Source organism: Chiroxiphia lanceolata, chromosome 1 (assembly GCF_009829145.1).
Source record: "Chiroxiphia lanceolata isolate bChiLan1 chromosome 1, bChiLan1.pri, whole genome shotgun sequence".
Taxonomy (NCBI): Eukaryota; Metazoa; Chordata; class Aves; order Passeriformes; family Pipridae; genus Chiroxiphia; species Chiroxiphia lanceolata.
Genome location: NC_045637.1, coordinates 139,229,293 through 139,248,112, shown reverse-complemented (window position 1 = coordinate 139,248,112; position 18,820 = coordinate 139,229,293). Strand labels below are relative to the sequence as shown.

At 40.0% G+C, this 18,820-nt stretch overlaps 1 protein-coding gene across 2 annotated transcripts; it reads left to right on the top strand.

Annotated features, from left to right (window-relative positions):
* Nucleotides 1-2,934: 2,934 nt before the first annotated feature.
* On the top strand, nucleotides 2,935-18,820 carry LOC116798586 (serine/threonine-protein kinase greatwall-like). 2 transcript variants are annotated; one of them, XM_032711099.1, is made up of 13 exons: nucleotides 2,935-3,140; nucleotides 4,869-5,006; nucleotides 6,445-6,584; nucleotides 7,334-7,422; nucleotides 8,764-8,870; nucleotides 9,208-9,340; nucleotides 9,867-10,039; nucleotides 11,181-12,410; nucleotides 13,208-13,346; nucleotides 13,803-13,817; nucleotides 15,611-15,724; nucleotides 15,815-15,916; nucleotides 18,233-18,820. In XM_032711099.1, exons 1-13 carry the CDS (start codon nucleotides 2,958-2,960, stop codon nucleotides 18,388-18,390), a joined length of 2,721 nt encoding a protein of 906 aa, XP_032566990.1. In that variant the 5' UTR covers nucleotides 2,935-2,957; the 3' UTR covers nucleotides 18,391-18,820. The 2 variants fall into 2 exon arrangements, with proteins under 2 accessions (XP_032566990.1, XP_032566999.1); XM_032711108.1 differs by lacking the exon at nucleotides 13,803-13,817.

Here is an 18,820-nt window from a genome sequence, read left to right as displayed (position 1 = left end):
CCGGAAGCGGCGCAGCGGGAACAGCTTCCGGGCCGCCGCTCGAAACACGTCCCTGACGGGCCCTGATCAGCGTGCCTTCCTTCAGCACCCAAGACGTTCTGTAGGGAGTTAAGCGTGTGCCGCGCGCGTAGAAAAATTTTACACATTAAAATATGTATTGTTGCCGAACAAGTTGTGTTTCTTTAAAAAGAGAGCCTGTGCAGCGGCGGGGCGAAATATTAGGGCTTAATCAACAATAAGGGAGATTTAATCCGTGAAACAGATAGCGGCTAACAAGCAAGCTCTATGTCCGTGTGTTAGAAGAAAGTTAGGGCTTGACATGCTTTGATGCGCTCAGACCTGGGGGAGGAAATTAGCGTGGCTTGGGAAGAGGGATGTACCACTGATAATGAACATGAAAGAACGCGGAAGTAATGGGCAACCAGGACATCTGGCAGGACTCCTAAGATAAGGAAGAAACTAATAAAACTAACTCAGTAATTGTGCTGAAATTCAGCTCCAAGTGGGTAAAAAGGTAATTCTGGTAGGGGCATCCCTGACCACTGACCCACAGACCACTGACCCAAGTAAACCCCTCTCCAGACCCAAAAGAAAGAAACTGAGCATGGGGACTAATGAGCATGAGAAATGAGAGAATCATTAATCAATAGAAGATAAAATACTAATTAATAAGAGAACTATGTAACTTGCAACTGATGAACACTAATTTCTTTGTTTGCTAAAATGTTTAAATAGTCAAAAGTTTTGATAACTGATGTACATGTTTTGTGGAGCTATCCCCATGTGCCTTCAGCACTGATTAAAGTAATGTCAACTTTCTAACCTCATCATCATGACTGGGCTTCGCAAACGAAGATTTGGGAAGGGCTCTACCCATGTTTTTTCTAACCTAACAAATGGTTAAGAGTTTGTTTCCCATTTTTTCAGTGACTGCATCAGTAACCCCAATGCTGTTACTTGCATTCAGTTAACATGGACCTACATGTTAGGCAAATTTGGTCTTTAATATTTATCCTTTTTCTATGCCTTGTGCATTTTTTTCCATGTGCTGTCCAATTATTTTGAAGGTATATAACCATTTTCTTTCTTTCACCTGACCACTGTTCCTCACTGGAAGTGCTATCCCACACCAGCTTACATTGATCTGGATGAGCACAGCCACAGTGCTGCTTCCCTCTGCCTTCCTGTACATCTCCTCTGTTTTCCACTACCACCCTTGTGATCACAATTGCTGATTTGGCAGAAACCTCACCTGGCAACAGCGAAAACCCCTAAAAGTTGATGAACATTTACCTGGATCCACCCCATGAAGTAGTTTGTCACATAGCTGTGCAATGACTCGTGATGCCTTGAGGGAAAGGAGAGAAGGCGTAGGCCCTCTTTCCGAGGAGCTCAGGCTGTCCCAGAATATGCCCTGCCTGATGCAGTTTCACAGCTGGCATAACCTGCTATTGGCACAGGATACCAGCACAAGGAACAATCCCTCCTGCTCTCAGCTGAGCTTCTCTGCTGGCATCAGGGGCAGTGAGACACAGCTAAACTAACATTAAATGACAAACGCAGACAATGATAGATAGTAGTTAATACCATAACAAAAAGCTAATTGAAAACATTTTCTACATTTGCTCATTAAATTGCATGTACTGCTGGAATCTGTGGGATAGCAGCTCTCCTTCAGAAGTACATGGCCTCCCTGTGCAGTATCAGATTATAAGTGATGTGTCTTAGAGCAAAACAAGGGCCTGATGACTAATCTACTGTGTTAATAAAGACCCCCAGTTCTGCACTGACCTCTGCAGCAATAGCTCTTTGCTGCTGCACAGACTGCAACAGAACAATTAAGATCAGTGTGAATGAAACATGAACAGCAATGTATATGTGAAAGCAATATAAAGGTAGTAAGGCAAGAGTTAAAAAAATGACCAAGAACACAACTGAGTGCAGTAAAACTGGTAAACACCTAGGGCTGTGCTGTGTAAACAGAACAGGCGGCCTGTGCTCTGATAAAGCGCTATCACAGATGGTTTGTCAGAAGGCCTATGCTCTGGGAACAGGGGAATGGCAACAAGGTCAGAGCACACTGTAAATGCCATCCCTGCCCCTGCTGTCACAACAGGGAGGCAGAATGGTAGCCATGGAGATATTCAAAGTAAGGACACAAATAAAACGCAGAGGAACCTTGCCCAAGATAAATAGCAGCTGAAGTAATCAGGAACTAGAGGGAAGCAATAGAACACATTAATCTAACTCCTAATCACAAAAAGACCTGCCCAGAGAGGTTTGCCACCACCAACCCAGAGAACACCAGGACACAAGTAAGGACAGGATGGGTCGAGTTCTCTGACACACAAGCCCTCCTGGTTGTGCCATCTGGACGCAGCTTTTGGAGCTATCAAGTATGCAAGTGTGAGAAAATCATAGAATCATAGAGTACCATGAATTGGAAGGGACTCAACAGGATTGTTGAGTTTAACTGCTGGCTCTGTGCAGGACACCCCAAGAATCACACCATGTGCCTGAGTGAGTGTTGTCCGAATGCCTCTTGAACTCAGATGTGAGTGAAGCACACGAGAAAATGAGTACGTGTGACCAAATTCAGTTGCTTCTTTCTAAATAAATATTATCTTCCAGTTCTTTAATGTCTCACACCAAGTTCTGTTGAATTGCTACACTTTCAAGCTTCCCATGGAGAGTGGGCAGTCTACCTGCTCATTGGAGTTTCCAAACTGGAAACCGAGATGACAAGCCGAGTAGTTATTAGCCGGCTGACAGCTCCGGTCGTTGGTCGCTGTTCTAAACCCCCCGCAGGGCGGGTGCTGTGGGGCCGCTTTCAATCTCCGCGCACAACAGCGCGGGTCTCGCGAGAGCGCCCGTGGGCCCGTTGGTGACGGCGCGGGCGGGGCGGGGCGGGGCCGGCGCCGCTTTGAATCGCGGCGGGCTTGGGGCCGGGGCGCGCTATGGGGACGGAGCGGCCCGAGGAGCCGGGGGGTGATGCCGCCGCCACAGCCGCCGGCCCGAGGCGCGTCGAGGTCCCCCGGCCCCCCTCCATCGAGGAGTTCACCATCGTGAAGCCCATCAGCCGCGGCGCCTTCGGGAAGGTGTACCTGGGCCGCAAGGCGGGCCGGCTCTATGCCGTGAAGGTGAGGGGTCGCCCGGGGTCGCGGCGTTGCCGGCTCCGCTCACGAGTAACCCCGTGTGGAAAGGGGGTGTCCCGGCGGGGCAGGGAGGCGCCGGGCCCTCAGCACGGTCCCCCCGCCTCTCGGGGGGAGCAGACGCCGTGGGAGCCCCCCCCGGCTCTCGGGGAGCTGCTCTCGGGCACTGCCCGGTGCCTGGGTTCGCGCCGTCCGCAGGGCTGTGCTCAGCCCTCATCGCGGCCCCGGGGCTTCGGTCAGGGCGGCTGTGGTAATGACAGCTGCTTTTAGAGGTACCTTAAGAGTCGAAGGAACTGCGCGAAAAGCCCCGCCAAGCGCTTTGCTTCTCCCTTGTGATCAGCTGCCGTAACTGAGCACCCTCAGCCACAGCTGCCCGAGGGTGAGAGCACCGCCTCTCAGATGCGTGACGAGAACAAATCATGAAAAACATTGTTGCCGAGTACGCATTAAAAAAACAAACAAACAAAAACCCTGTCGTGTTTTCTACGTTTATACACAAAGGGCTAAGATTTAAGTTTGTCAGCAGTAAAAACTTTATCAGTGATTTGTGCGAGCCTGACTTTGTGAGTAAAAGGATTATGACAAGCTGTGTAGTACACAAAGAAGAGGAAACGTAAAGCTAGTCATGCAAAATAGATGTTGCTCTTTAGAGCTGTGTGTTTCTGTTTACACTATTTTGTTATAAGGATTTTGAGATCAACGCATTTTTGTAAATTCTTTATCATTACTGCAGTGAGGTCTATGACTAGTTCACAACAACAACATTTAACATGTGCTAAATATTTTTTAAGGCCAATAGTTATAAAAGTGCAATTTTATGCTTTCTGTGGATGTCTTGGAATTTTTTTGCTATCATCTTTGATAATAGTGATGATAGCTATGGAAAATAATTTTCTGTGGTTTAGATGCTGCATATAGAGTGGTTCAGTTGTGTTACTTTAGTATCATACTCTACTTTATTGAAAGTATTGTGACGTAAAAGCTTTTGTGGAAATCCTTTACCCCTACTGCAGAGAGACTTATGGGTTATTCAAACTACTGAATTTAATATATGCTAAATATTTTTACACCTAAGGTCAACATTTACATGGAAAGTATCAAATTTGAGCAGACTCAGCTTGTTATTTCTTTGTGATAAGTTGTGTACCTTCAAGGCTTCTTCCCAAAGAAACAAATATTTTTTTGTGTGTGACTTAATTTTTTTAATTTAAAATTTACAATTTTCTTGCTTTCTTTGCAAAGTTAAGAATTAGAGGCTGGAATAGTTGCAGTCTTGCACTTGAGGATACCAAGATGGGATGGCTTACTGCTGCACTCTGTTTTCAGTCTCTGGTCTTTTATCTCAGCTTCTGAAGAAAGACTTGGTCAGCAAGTGCCAATCTAAGTGTTGAACAGTTTCATGGTTCTGAGTTGTGTACTGTGGATGAGAGGGTTAATTCAGTGCAGCTTAATTTCACGTGCAGCCTAAACACTTATTTTCCAGTGTATGCAATTGCAGTAAATCTTGGTAGTGTCATTTGCATTCAGGACTGAATTAGGAGAGCAGTGGAAATGGTTGTCTAATAACCTGTTGTTTAAAATTCTCTCTGTATATGAAGTCACAGATCTGTTTCATATATGCAGGTTTTAAGTATAGAGATAAATTAATTGGCTGAAGAGCTGCGGGTTGAGCAAATAAAAGAATGTTTGTCTACTTGATTTTGTTTTGTTTTTCAGGTGATGAAAAAAGCAGACATGATCAACAAAAACATGGTTCACCAGGTCCAGGCAGAGAGGGATGCATTGGCTCTCAGTAAAAGTCCTTTCATTGTGCACTTATACTACTCACTTCAGTCAGCTAATAACATCTACTTAGTGAGTAAAAAAATTTCTGTGTTTTTTTATGATTGTCTTGAAAATGGAGTGTGAACTGTAGCGATATCTAGAAACATATTTTTATGGTAATGAGTGGGTATTCCTTAGTTACTTTTACTTTCTTCTTTCTCAGAATGGTTCAACAAGTAAAATATTTCTCTTCCCCTGATACCTTTTCACCCACATTCCCCCTTTTTTGCAGGAGAAGCTTTTCTAATAGCTAATATGTCTTAGAAATATGTAGAAATCTTAGGGAAAACAAGAAACCATTCTGTTCAAGCAGAATCCAAATGACTGAAAGACTCTCCATGGCTCACTTAAAGGAAATCTGTTTTACCTGTTACCTGTGCTCAAAATTCATTGTGGTAGTTGGCCTACATGACAAGAGGATGACTGAGTGGCAAAACCGAGTGCTAGTCTACATGGAGCACTGTGGAGCACAGCAGGACTTGTGTATGAGGACGTCCCACGTAAGGTCCTATGGATTCAGGCTGTCTGCAAAGGGTCTGGCATAATTTGTCTCGATTGCTGTAAGCACACACAGCCAACAGTTTGATGAAATTCTGAGGGGAGGTTGCTATGCACTCCTCCTACAATGCATTTGGAGTGTAAACAAAGGCTTCTTTTTTTGGAATCTCTGAACTGCTTCATGCAGTAGAGGACTTCAGGGTGGAGGACTTGTGAAGGAAATGCTAGTCATGTCTGTGACTGTGTGTATGTATATATATATATATATATGGTAGAGTATTGTATATTGGAATCTAAGTACTGGTGAGATTTCCCAACCAAAACCCCATAAATGCATTCTTATCTTCAAAGAGTGAGTTTCTGAAGCCTTGCTGTCTTTTATCTTGGATATGACCTGGGCCATAATAATGTCTCTGTTTGCATAATGTTTTTTGGATGTGTGTGTTCTTTTTAGCCACTGTCTTAAATGCACAGTAGCTGTCACTGTATACATTTCTGGCAATTTGTACTTTTTTCGCAAGGCTCAGGTCTGTATTTAGTATTGTGTATAAATACTTGCAAAATCAAATATTGAAATACTTTGATTTGTATAGAACAAAGTGATCTTTGGCTTCAGGCCTTGAGTTTCACAGGAATGCTCTGCATTTCATTTTCTATAATATAGAACTCTTTCTGTAGTCAACTCTCAAATAACTACTGTAGTCAGCTTTTAAATTAACTTCTGAGAGTAGCCTAGGCAAGTAAAATAAGCAAATTATCTATTAAAAGAAAATGTTTCATGTTCTGTCATTTGAAGCCTTAATTATTTCATCCAAGTGAAAAGTATTGTGTGGGAAATCAAGTTTGCACAAGCCAGCTTCTATCAGCTTCTGCTCCTTAAAATAATATTTTTCTATGGGTGAAAGGTATTTTGTATTTTGATACTTGCAAATTTGAAATGTATTTTAAATTTAAAATGGTTGAATGGCAGGTGATGGAGTACCTTATTGGAGGAGATGTCAAATCTCTTCTCCATATTTATGGATATTTTGATGAAGAAATGGCTGTTAAGTATATTTCTGAAGCAGCATTGGCCCTTGACTATCTTCACAGGCACGGGATAATCCACAGGTAAAATTTTTTTTTTCCCCTTACAAATAAGTATGTGGTAGTTTGTGTTTTTAATTTCTTCACTCTATCACATAACCAATCACCACTGTATTGTAACAGCTACCACAGCTGCCTCATTTGCTAGAGCTTCTGGAAGCTCTTTTTGCGTGTGTGCGCTGCAGCAATGCCATGAAACAACTCCTAAAATAAAATCTGTCTGTATGTGCTGAGCAGACAAATACACACTGCTCTCCCCTGCCTGCTCTTTGCCAGTCCAGAGGTGTATCAGCAGCTGTGTTAGTTCAGGGAACCTCTGGGTACTGCAAACATGTAACTGTGGACAAAGGGACACTGACTACCCAAAGGCTCCCCCTGTAGTGAGAGTTCTTTTTGCATTCAGCAGTGGTACGGAGAACACACCTGAAAACTGTCACTGGAGGTTTGCTTGTCACTTGTAGGAGCTGCACATTAGTAAGTTATGATAGTGGTACTCAGGAAAAACATTTGTTAAACCCGCTGAAACACAAATGTGCAGCTCTTGATGACATACATAGAGGTTTTACAAGGCCTGAGATGTTCATACCGTGTTTAGTGCTGGATATGTTTAGTTGTTTTGGTGTATTCCTCTAACTGGAATCTTCTGCTGGGTAAGAGATGTTACTGAGAAACAGCTGTAACCAATGTTTTGTATTGAGTGTTTCTGGTCACTTGACTTTCTTAATGTTGCTCAGTGGTCTTTTTGCTGACTTCAACTATATTCATGTTTTCAGGGATCTGAAGCCAGACAACATGCTCATTTCTAATCAGGGCCATATAAAGTTGACAGACTTTGGGCTTTCCAGAGTTACTCTGAACAGAGGTAAGAGTTGTCTGTATACTTTTGGTTGTATTAAAATGTATTTTCGGGTCACATTTCTGTATTCTTGAATGTTTGCATCTCTGTAGAGGGCAGCTTTCAATAATAAGTGCAAATTTTGCACAAGTATCTCATTTCTAGCAGGCAAGTACCAATAAGCTACATGCTAGTAAAGGGTCTGCTCTATACATTGCACTTCAGAAGATAAACTATTTATTCTTTGCAACAAGGTTGTACGAAATATAATCTAGAACCATTTCTCTTGAGGGGTATGGATTTCAAAGTTTTCTGAAGTTCACAGAGAGAAATCAGCGGGTAAATGAATAATTCTGACTTTTTCTTGGTGTTTCTCTGACTACTTTTGTCCTTCAGTTGGTGTTTCTCAGTCCTTGTATATATGAATTTCCAATAAATTAGCTGAGGCATTGCAGACATTAGTGTGAGGGGCAGGGGCCCATAACAGAAGATTAAATCAGTGCTTTGACATGCTCTTTTCAAGTAGCAGTAAATATAGTTGAATAGTCAAATGACTGCCTGGCACAGGTGATAGGCTTCAGGTCTTTAATGTGAATAGCTGGTTTCTGAACTAGTTTGTAACTCCAACCCCTTGGCCAGATTGTCCAAACTTAGGCTGCACAGCACCAGCTCAGGTTTTTTTGAGACAGTTCCTGGTGGGTACATCCTTTTTAAATATTTAAAGGAATGCCAAAATTCGGAGTTGTCTATGGTGTTTCTCGTTCATTGTTTTAAGAATATGAAGGAAAATCCTAAGTGTGCTGTATTTTCTATAATGTACTGCTTTAAGTGATGTTCTGATGGCAGACATTATTGTGTCTAATTGAACATGATATGGAAGCCATAAGCCTACTTACTGCTAGTGAGCAAAAAAAAAAAAGGATCTAAAGTTGAATTTTCACCTATGAAAAATTCTTCTGTAGCTTTTTTGAGATGTCTTTTGGAGAGATGGCAGGCTTTGAATCAAATTTACCATCTTAATCTGTGGGCCGTAGGCTGGAACTGATGCCTAAAAACCAAAGCTGGTATCAAGTTAGAAAATATAACACTTCCAGCATAGTCTACTGGAAAAGAATTTGGACTTTTACAATTTCTCTGTGTATAAACTATAACTTTATGATGGATGTACAGGAAGAAACAGCTTGTGTTGAGTAAGAATGTATAGGTACATCTTCAGTTGGGTTTGGTGTCTTCTTTTGTATATTTGTTGTGCATATGACTTTTTTTTTTTCTCTTGATAAAACTTAAGGAAATGTCTGCAACTTTGCCGTTTTTTAATAGCAAAATGAAAACCTGACCTGTTTGGGATTGTTTTTTGTCTGTTTGTAGAGATAAATATGATAGATATCCTTACTACACCATCAATGGCAAAGCCAAAGCAGGACTATTCACGTACTCCAGGACAATTGTTGTCTCTTATCAGTTCTCTGGGCTTTGTAAGTAATTGTCACTGTGTTTGAAGTACTTAATTCTTTTAGTTTACTTACTATCTTAAATTTAATAATCAGCGTGATAAGGCTATTTTTGCATCTCTTCTGCCAGGTGGTAGAATGACTTATTATACATTTCTAGTACTTTAAAGTTCTGAAGTGATTACATTGGTCTATATTTTGAGTTGCTGACTATCAGTTGTGCTTCAAGGTCTGGTAAATGGGCATGGCCAAGCTCCAATGCAAACATCATAATGACTGTGTGAAGTTACATTCTCAGCTCTGGATTGAGTGTTTGTTCAGACTCCATTTATTTTTAACTATGTTTCTTCCTGCTTGTTAGTATTCTCCTGTTGGAATGAAAATGCCAGCGCACAATTCAAGTCAATCATCTGACAGTTTGCGTGGAGTGGTTTCTCCCTTACCTATGGTCCAGAAGGAAAATACTCCTCTTTCAACTAAATTATTCAAAACACGTGAGTATACCAAGCCTTGTGCTGAGGGAATACTCTGGCTCTAAGGTTGTGGTCTTTTAATTTTATGTTAGTAGTTTGGACCCACTTCATAAAAGGTGTGCTACTATCAGTGTCTGCCATTCCTCCAGTGCTTTTCTCCTGACATGTTTTCACCTACACTGCTTATGCCATCTTCTAATGGTTTTTTGTGGTTTTTTTCAAATCACAACTGCTGAATTCAATACCACCACAGAAAGTGTCAGTTCTTGACATACTTTCATTGAAAATTATTTAATATAGCAATGAGTGATTTCCTTTAAATTGTCTTTTCTTGCTGCTTTCTCATTTCTAAACTGAAATGAGAAATGACTATGCTGGTAATATTGCTTTTACATTCTTGGCAAGTCCCTAATTCAAAAAAGGTGTAAATTTACTATGTGGGAAAGATGACAAGAGAAATTATGTTGTCATGGAAAGCTTGACATAGTGTGAAACAGGTCAATTTGTATCAAATTTTTTCAACATTTGAATTTTTTTTCCCTTTAAGATCTTGATAATTCTCAATTAACGCCTGTGATGCCAGCAAGAAGTTTGACTCCTACTCTACTTCAGTCAAGAAAGAGGTTTGGTACTTACAGTGTTAGTAGTGAGTCACACACACACCTGTCCAATGTGGAATCAGAATGCTGCAGCAGCCCCAGGCAGGAGAAAGATGTAGAGGTCAGGACTGTTTCATCTTCCCACTAAAAATTAAAGTTAGTTTGTACTTGTGTCTGCAAATCTCCTCTACTTACTAACACTTATTTCAAGCATAGAGAAAGGAGCAGGGGTTGTAATTCTTGTTGAGTAGGATTTTGGATCAAAGTGATACAATTTTTTCTTCGAACAAACATTAGTCCTGTGTAACATAATAGGAGAAGCAGATGTTAGAGCCTGCCGCAAAGCAGTGAAAGGGAAGGCTTCCACTGACCACCAGTGGTTTGTGCCCTGCACAGGTGGGTGATGCTGGGAGCAGTGGCTCATTTGGAAGTTGATCTTATCCCTAGAGCTTTATTTGCTTAGCATACAGACAAAATCACTTCTTCAAAACACAGAACTTGGGAAAATAACAAAAAAATACACTTCAAACTTCTACTAGCTGTTAAAACGAAAGAGTTTAAAGTTTTTTATTACTGAAGAGTTTTGTATCAACTAGCCTAACACCAGTAATTGTAGCTGATACAAAATACTTTCTCCTATTTTAAACTGTTAATGAAATTCTGTACAGATACCAGACCTAAAAGAAAATGCTGCTTTGCTAGGTAGTCTTTTGCCATAATTCTTATTTAGATCATACAGAAAAACTTAGATTTAAACCAATATATAATTCTTTATCTGTCTGTTTCTCAAGGCCTTGGTTTTATTATTGTGTTATCAAAATATTAGTAATATCAGATTTTCCTTTTGTCATCTCTGAAGTGTAATATGCCACAGGGCAGTATGATGGAGTTCTTTGCTTTGGGCTTTCTTGGAAACTGAAAACTTCTGTAGCTTAACTTCTTAACATAAAATGACAAATACAACTTCAATTGCTGTATTTCATCCTTAGGCATTTAAAAATACTGCATTTTCTACTATATTCTAGCAAGCTTATTTTATGTTCTTAAGAAAAGTCCAATTATCAGGTTATCCTTAATTTGGTTTTGACTTTTTTATTTTTAAATGTTATGTCATGTTTGTCACTAGTAGTGGTTAGAATAAGTAATGCTTGCAAATCTGCATTTCTTTATGGAAGTGAAAATCAAGAATTTCAAAGACACATTTCTATAGTACTGTAATCCTATTTTTCTTGATTCTTAAAGCTTCATATGCTCATTTGCAGCACAGTGAAGATGAACCTAGTTCTACAACGTGCAAAACAAATAACAGTGGGTCAGCTGTCCCTTCGAACGTTGAGTTAACAAATAGCAAAAGTATTGAAGTTTTAAAGAAAAAAGAACTTGAGTCTGCTGTTTCTCCCATTGTCAGAAATGATTCTGGCTGTAGGCAGAAGTTGGCAAGTGAACATTCGAATATAACAGATACATTTTCTTACTATGCCCTTCACGTCCAGTGTGCTTATGAGAGTATTTCTGAAAAGACTTGGGAAGAAAACGTGTGTGTAAATAAAAGAAAGATAACCGATGAAACAGCAGAAACTTCCAATCCACAACAGTCATCTTCAAGGCAGAATGAGCCTTTCAAAGAGGAAGAAATTTTTGAAAAGCCAGGTGTTAAAAGAGGCTTTGAATTAGTTGATACCAGTCCTTGTCAGGAACTTAACTATGTTAAAAAAAGCAATGCAGAATATAAGCGTGGCTGTCAGATCTCAGAATTTGCAGCAAACAATAGGACGGGTTTGACAACAGAAATTCAGTCCTTAGTGCTCTGTAATGATGGATGCCCACGTGACACCTGCAAAAGTGAGGAGGAAGTTAAGTGTTCTATTAGCAACCAGCAAACAGAAAGATCACTTACTCCAACTATAGCCAAAAATCTTATGTGTGATCTGGATGCAGACTACAGAAAGGATGATGAAAAGGAGTACATGAACTCAAGTTTTTTAGACACCGACGATGAAAAACCTTTAGGAATCCTCAGTGCAGATTCTGATGTATTTACCGACATGTCTGTTACAGAAAGCCATTTAGAAAAGCAGCTTTTAGATTTGGACAAAAGTGTTAAAGACCTCTCCTTTGAGGAGCCAAAACCTGAAGGTGTGCTGATAACATCACCAAAGTCCCAAGATGCCTCACGAAGTGGAGAGGAAGCACATACACTCCAGGACTGCAAGCTGTTACATCATGAAAAGGATAATGACCAGAAACACGGGGAAGGAGCTTACCTTAACACAGTATCTCCTCCTTCAGAAAAGATGATGGAAGCTCTGAGTCTCTTAAAAAAAGGCGCTGTTGTTTTTCGAAGTTATAATAGTCCAATTAATATGTCCAATGTATCTGAGCCGTGTAGCATGGCTTCTTTAGATATAATGGATCTTTCACCCGCTTGTAGTGGCTCTTACCCAACAGCTATCACTCCATCACAGAAAGGAAGGCCATATCAGACCTATCAGGTAGGTAAGGAGACACATGGAAACTTTGTGCATGCTTTAAACATTAGCAACCTGAAATTATTTCAGTTGTAAATTTAGGGAAAACTCAAGTAGTTTGAGATAGCCTGTCAGCAAAAGTCACTTTGACAGACTTTCTCTTACTGCACTTACGTGGCCAAATTTATCATATCTGTAAGAGTTTAGTAATAACTATTCATTGGTTTGCCTGTGGCTCAAAATGCATTGACTGTTGACCTCTTTGAGAAATCCATTGCTGTTACAGTGAACTGATAAAAAAAGCCTGTGCTATCTTTGTCTCATTCTACTTTTAGTACAGTGTGGTACAGGTTACAGGTTTTCTGATGTAATGGGAAATCTTTGATTATTTTTTTTTTTCTTTTTTAATCCTGCACCCCTCCCAAGACAGTTTGTAAATGCTGTTCAGCTGCTAGTAGCTGCCACTCTGCCCACTATTTTCCTTTTTTTTGTCTTGGTAAAAGTGATGGTGTAATGTGTACTGTCAAGTGCCAGTTACAAGCCTATTACAAAGATTGATGTAAAGAGTAATAGCTGCTGTGGACTTACACTGGAGGAAGAACTTAGAGATAAGTTTCTTGAAGAATAGGCATTTTAACTTTATGCTTAACTTGAGATAAAGCAATGGAAGCACATTTTACATGTACTTTTCAGGGAATATTTTGTGACGTGTTCTTGACTTAAACTTGAGTAACAACTATTATATCCATTACTAAACCTGGAGATGGGAGTTTCTCAGCTGGTTTTGTTTGGCATTTGAAATCTTTGTTGCATCTTTTAAGACACCTCGTCAGGGGGATGCTGGCACACCATATCGGACTCCAAAGAGTGTAAGAAGAGGAGCTGCCCCAGTAGAAGGTGAACGCATCCTAGGGACCCCAGACTACCTGGCACCGGAGCTGCTTTTGACAAAGCCTCATGGTAAGACAAACCAGCCATTTGTCAGTACTCGAAAGGTGACGTATTTACATTCCTGAGTGTCTCTAGAACTGAAAACCCTTCAAGTAATAAGATAGTGAATTTTTCAAAAATAGTTAGTGCTTAGCTTTTGCCATTACCCATTACCTTCTGTGAAGCTACGGTTATCTGGCTTTGGAACTCCAAATTTTCCCTCACTAAACACTTCCTGTGTTGTTGAGTTCCTTGTAAATGTAGTTTTAATCCGAAATTAATCATGTTACGGAATTATTTTATTTTTGTTTCTAACTTAGATTTAACATTGCCATCTTTCTTTATTGTGGAGTTACTACCTTAAGAAAAAACCTGCATTCCAATGCTTTCAGAGAATCACACATGATATTTGATGTTTATATTTGTTAGATTTATTTTTTTTTTAATAATTATAATATTCTTACTTCGTTGTCTTTTCATATGCAGGGACTGTGATCTCTGGTGAGTTTTCTATATTCTGTGCAGGAATGAAGTGTTCAGCATAACTGAACAGTCAAAGTATAATTAGATCACAATTTCCAAGAACATTGTTCTTATATAGAAAGACATGTCCAATATGCACTCCACATAAAAATGTGTGATGCTCCCACACAGATTCAGGAAACATCAGTGTCAGGGTGACTAAGCTATCAGAAATCATACATGTAAGCGTATACTTCAGAAGGAAAGTCAGCATTCTTAAAGAAATTGTGGAGGTAAGCCAGAGGCACTTTTTCTCGTTCTTTTAGGTTATGTAGTCAGTCTGATTTACTTTATCTACGGGTGAAGAAGGCTCAGATGCTCAAGACCTCATATTTCTACTTCTTGCTTCAAATCATAGAATATCCTGAGTTGGAAAGGACCCAAAAGGATCACCAAGTCCAACTCCTGGCCCTGCACAGGACACCCCAAGAATCACACCTTGTGCCTGAAAGCATTGTCCAAACACTTCTTGAACTCTGTCTTGAACTTGGTGCTGTGACCACTTCCCTTGGGAGACTCTTCCAGTGCCCAACCACCCTCTGGGTGAAAAACTTTTTCCTAATATCCCATCTAAACCTCCCCTGACATAACTTCATGCTGTTCCTTGCATCACGTTTAGCAGAGATATGGTGGTGGTAAATCTAATCTTAGTTAAACTTCGTGTAGAAAAAAATCCCTGCTGAAACCTATGTTACTACACTGTTCAGAGTTGTGATCTTATTAGACTTTGACTGGACCTGGGAGTGTTTTAACTGAACATCCAAGTAGTCTAACAAGTGTGAGTGTGATCTCACTGCTGCAATGTGCTTGGCTTGGTGGGCCACTCTTACTGCTGTTACAAGTTGCTAAAAGTGCATTAGATTACTAGTTAAACATTTTGCTTTTCAGCATCTCGAAACTTAACAGTAATCCTCGTGAAATGGCTCAAAACATTTGTTTTCTGAACTTAGAGGCGTCTTAATGTTTTTTATATGCAAAAAAATCCAAGAGCAATTAGACTTACTGCCTTTCAAAGATGATGTTTTACAGCATCTATTCTGGCATCTGTTCTTTATCCAGTGGAGTGGGCATGGCTCAAAGATGCAGAAGGCTTAGAATGCATGCAGCGGTGCCTGGGATTGCTTTGCTGGGTTGTGTTTGTGTGGGTTATTAAAATGGGATTGACAAAAAAAACCCTCCCTGCAATGTGGAAAACCAAAACTATTTCATAACAAAGAAGAGATAGCTAGGAATTACACATTACCCTAATCAATTCAATTCAATGAAAAGCAATTCCAGCATCTTGTGTGCTGCCTCATCTCTGTAAGTCGTCTTCAAGATATTCACATAAATTTAGGCAAATGAAAACTTATGTTCAATAGTTTGAATTCTTGGAATCTTCTCAAAGAACTGAGAGGAAGATACAGGCTACAACATGGAGCCAGGTCTAGAGCAGTCATTAGGCAGCTGTTTCTTGTCACAAAACAATCTCTTGGAGAAGTCAGCTCCTGGATTCTGATGGGAGTTCATAATTAGATTGTTAATAAGAGTCCCCTAGCTTTTATCAGTAAACCCAGTGTTATCTATAATGAATTAAGAAGCAGAGTGGCTTTAAAAAAACCTTTAATGTATTTTTAATCTGCATGAATATTAAATACAACTTATTTTGTCTCTTCCTTCATTTTCAAGAAATTTGTAGAATTTAAACACTCTTCAATTTCTGCCATGGCTAATCTTCAAGTCTTTGCAAATACTATTTGTGTAAGTGTAATGAGCTGGGTTTCTCTTATCAGGTTCTGCTGTAGACTGGTGGGCCCTCGGAGTCTGTCTGTTTGAGTTTCTAACTGGAATTCCACCTTTTAATGATGAAACACCAGCACAGGTTTTCCAAAATATTTTGAAAAGAGGTAATCTGTTTCAGTAATCAGGGTAACTATGTTTTTCCAATATTTGTTTTACAGTTTGAGTTACCAACTCATCTGCATCTTTGTCTGTAGATATTCCCTGGCCTGAGGGTGAAGAAAAGCTGTCTGATAATGCCCAAAATGCAATAGATATTCTTCTAACAATTGACACTACTAAAAGAGCTGGACTGAAAGGTTAGTATTAAAATTGTGTTCTTTGCAACTAATTGCAAATTTCAGTGGTGATGTCCTCCTCCTGAAACTTAGACTAATAAACTTCAATGCCTAATTAGATTTAGTGCATGTTTAGTGTTTGACATCTGACGTACCAAAGTTCTCTCTTATCTAACTCTAACTTGGAGTTCTTAACCTAAATGATTTTGGGAACCTTGATTAAAAGCCTGTTTTGGCTCCAGTTTGGGAGAGGATCCTCCTACAACAGTTAATTCAAAGAAGTTTTTACTTAGGAATCAGCCTGTCTTTGAATGCATAGAGGAGTTGGACAATATATACTATACAAAGTCTACATATATTTTTCTTTTTCCCCTTTTAGAAGGACTTGAATGTTTGTCGTTGTTAACAGTGACTATGTTATATAAGAAAACCTGATAACATGAAGGAAGCTTAGAGTGAGATGTTTTGGAAATAGATGAAGAAATCTTATGAGAGAACCATGCAAGAAATCAATAGAGAAGGAAATGACTATGGAAATTCTTACTCATAAAGAGATTAAAACGCTAGAAGCTAAAACCAGGCCAGATCAAATTAGAGGAGGCACATGAGTGTAAACGAAGGTCATGATGTCAACAGAAAATTCTGTGGCTTTAATGTTTCCCAAAAAGCAGTTTGAAGGTGTTATAGTCAAACACAAGTTATTGCCTTTACTCCTGGATTTTGGAGTGAAATCCAATTGCCTGTCAAGGAAAGAAATTTAAACTAAGTCACATAATGGTTTCTTCCGATCTGAAATTCTTGGAAATTCATTCTTTGTCAAGCCTTATAACTGGATCTGATCTCTTTGTCCAGTTTATAGGCCACTGACGTGAAGTTGACTGAGTAGTTTTCAGGACAACCATTAAGTTTTTCTCGTTGTACCTAAGTTTCCATTGCTGTCCTCTTCTCTCCCCTCCCCAAAACACATGCTCTCCATTTTTATTGCTATAGCATGAAGCCTTACTTACTGAGAAACCCCAGTTGTGTCATGTCCTACTGCTATGCTTCTATGAGTTCAATCTCTCCAGATAAGCAGCTTTAAAGCAGGTTTTGGTAGACAACACTAATATCTGGTGTTGGTTTGGTTTTTGCTCCTCTCTTCAGTCTTGTGAGCAGGAGTTGAGTGCCAGCTGTGGTACACATGAATATCTTGGGAAGAGACAAAGAAGTTTGGTTTTACCTTCTTGGCCAAAGGCAGCTTCTGGTGCATGAGAACTTTAAGAGCAGAACTACCTACAGTTCTGAGATAGTGGATCTGTGCAATGCCCTGCTGCTTGTGTGGCTGCTGAAGCCATTAGAAGGAGATAAAAGACTCACTCTGCCTTTTGTCTAAAATAAACTTTTAATGTTATGTTGTTGTATTTGTTCAGGAAATGCAGAAATAATAAATGTTAATGTCTTACTGTCTATCAGCTAAAAGCCTGTGGTATGTGCTTAGATGTAACATTTGTAATGAGTGTCTTCATCAAACTTCCACCTTGTTCAAATGTGATTTTTTTTTTTTTCTAATTTTTTTCACCTGCCCTGTTTTTGCTATTTGCTTTTGATTTTTGTGGTGCAGGTGATAAAATCATGGCTTTGTATCCCAGTTAGATGAAAAGGTGTTTTATTGGATTGAACCAAAGTAGGAAAGTCATTTTCATCAGGGACTGGTATTTCCATGTTATGCAGAATTCATATCAGAACCTGCGTGCCAGGAGGTCACCTTGTGGTCAGAATGGACAGGGCAGGGGAGTTCTCCTTGAGTCAGAAGTCTGGCAGCTTGGTTAGTTATCCCATCTTTGGGCTGAGAAAGTGAAGTCTGGTGGTCTGTGGTAACTTCACCATAAGGGCATTTAGACTTCTGTGTCTGGTGTTAGGCCAAAGGGGACTGTGCAAAGCAGAGGAGGTAATGAAATCCATGAGATAGCAAAAGAAAGAGGACCTGGAGTGGTGATGGGTGGGAGTGACTCCCACATGTCTACTCAGCACAGAACTTTGGTAAAATTATAAACAGACTTCGAAGTGATGCTTAGAAATTGTCTGGCGCCCCAGCATGAGAAATGTCTCTGGGACACCTCTGATCCACTCTGTGTGGAACAGGTTCCCTGGATAGGGGAAGGCAGCTAGCTGGCAGGACAACAGTTTTGATGCCACTGAGGTTGGGGGTAATCAAAGCCCAATTGCAATTTGCACTTCTATGAATTTCTAAAAAGGAATATAGAGCAAATCTAGTGCCAGTTATGCATAAGGGAACAAAGTGCCTATGGGGCTCGGCCATGAGGAAGTTTATAATGCTTATGTGAACTTCTGTTCCAGAGCTGAAACATCACCCCCTCTTTCACAGTGTGGACTGGGATAATCTGCAGAATCAAACCATGCCATTTATACCTCAGCCGGATGATGAAACTGATACCTCTTACTTTGAAGCAAGGAATAATGCTCAGCACCTGACTGTGTCTGGATTTAGCTTGTAGCATCAAGATAAGTGAACATTCTCCATGGTTTTGCACACTTGCAGGTTATCTGGTAACACTAGCTTGGTCTTAACTAAGTTTCCTTGCCAAATTTAGTGTGTTTTACATGACCAGTCTTTTTATTATAGTCTCCTTTATTCTAAAGTGAAACTGTTGTATGTAACTGGTATCAAGTGCCTTTTGTGGGCTCACTGCACCTTACTAAGAAGCCAGAACATTGAATGTCTTGGAGCTGGTAACTCTTGACAATGATGGGGCTTTTGCATAGCAATGAGTAATTCCAGTTAGGAGGTGTGATGTTATTTCCCAGCTAAACATAATATGGAAAGGACAAAAATGCATACTAACTGTATCTATTGGCAGTTTGCTGTGATGACAGGCTGGGCTGGAAGCACTCCTTTAACTCTGTTAAATAAATCCTCTGCTCAAA

Coding starts and splice junctions, on each gene's coding strand:
- LOC116798586 (XM_032711099.1), top strand. CDS start 2,958: ATGGGGACGGAGCGGCCCGAGGAGCCGGGGGGTGATGCCGCCGCCACA. Junction 15,725..15,814: donor CCAAAATATTTTGAAAAGAG/GTAATCTGTTTC, acceptor CTTTGTCTGTAG/ATATTCCCTGGCCTGAGGGT. Junction 15,917..18,232: donor TAAAAGAGCTGGACTGAAAG/GTTAGTATTAAA, acceptor CTTCTGTTCCAG/AGCTGAAACATCACCCCCTC.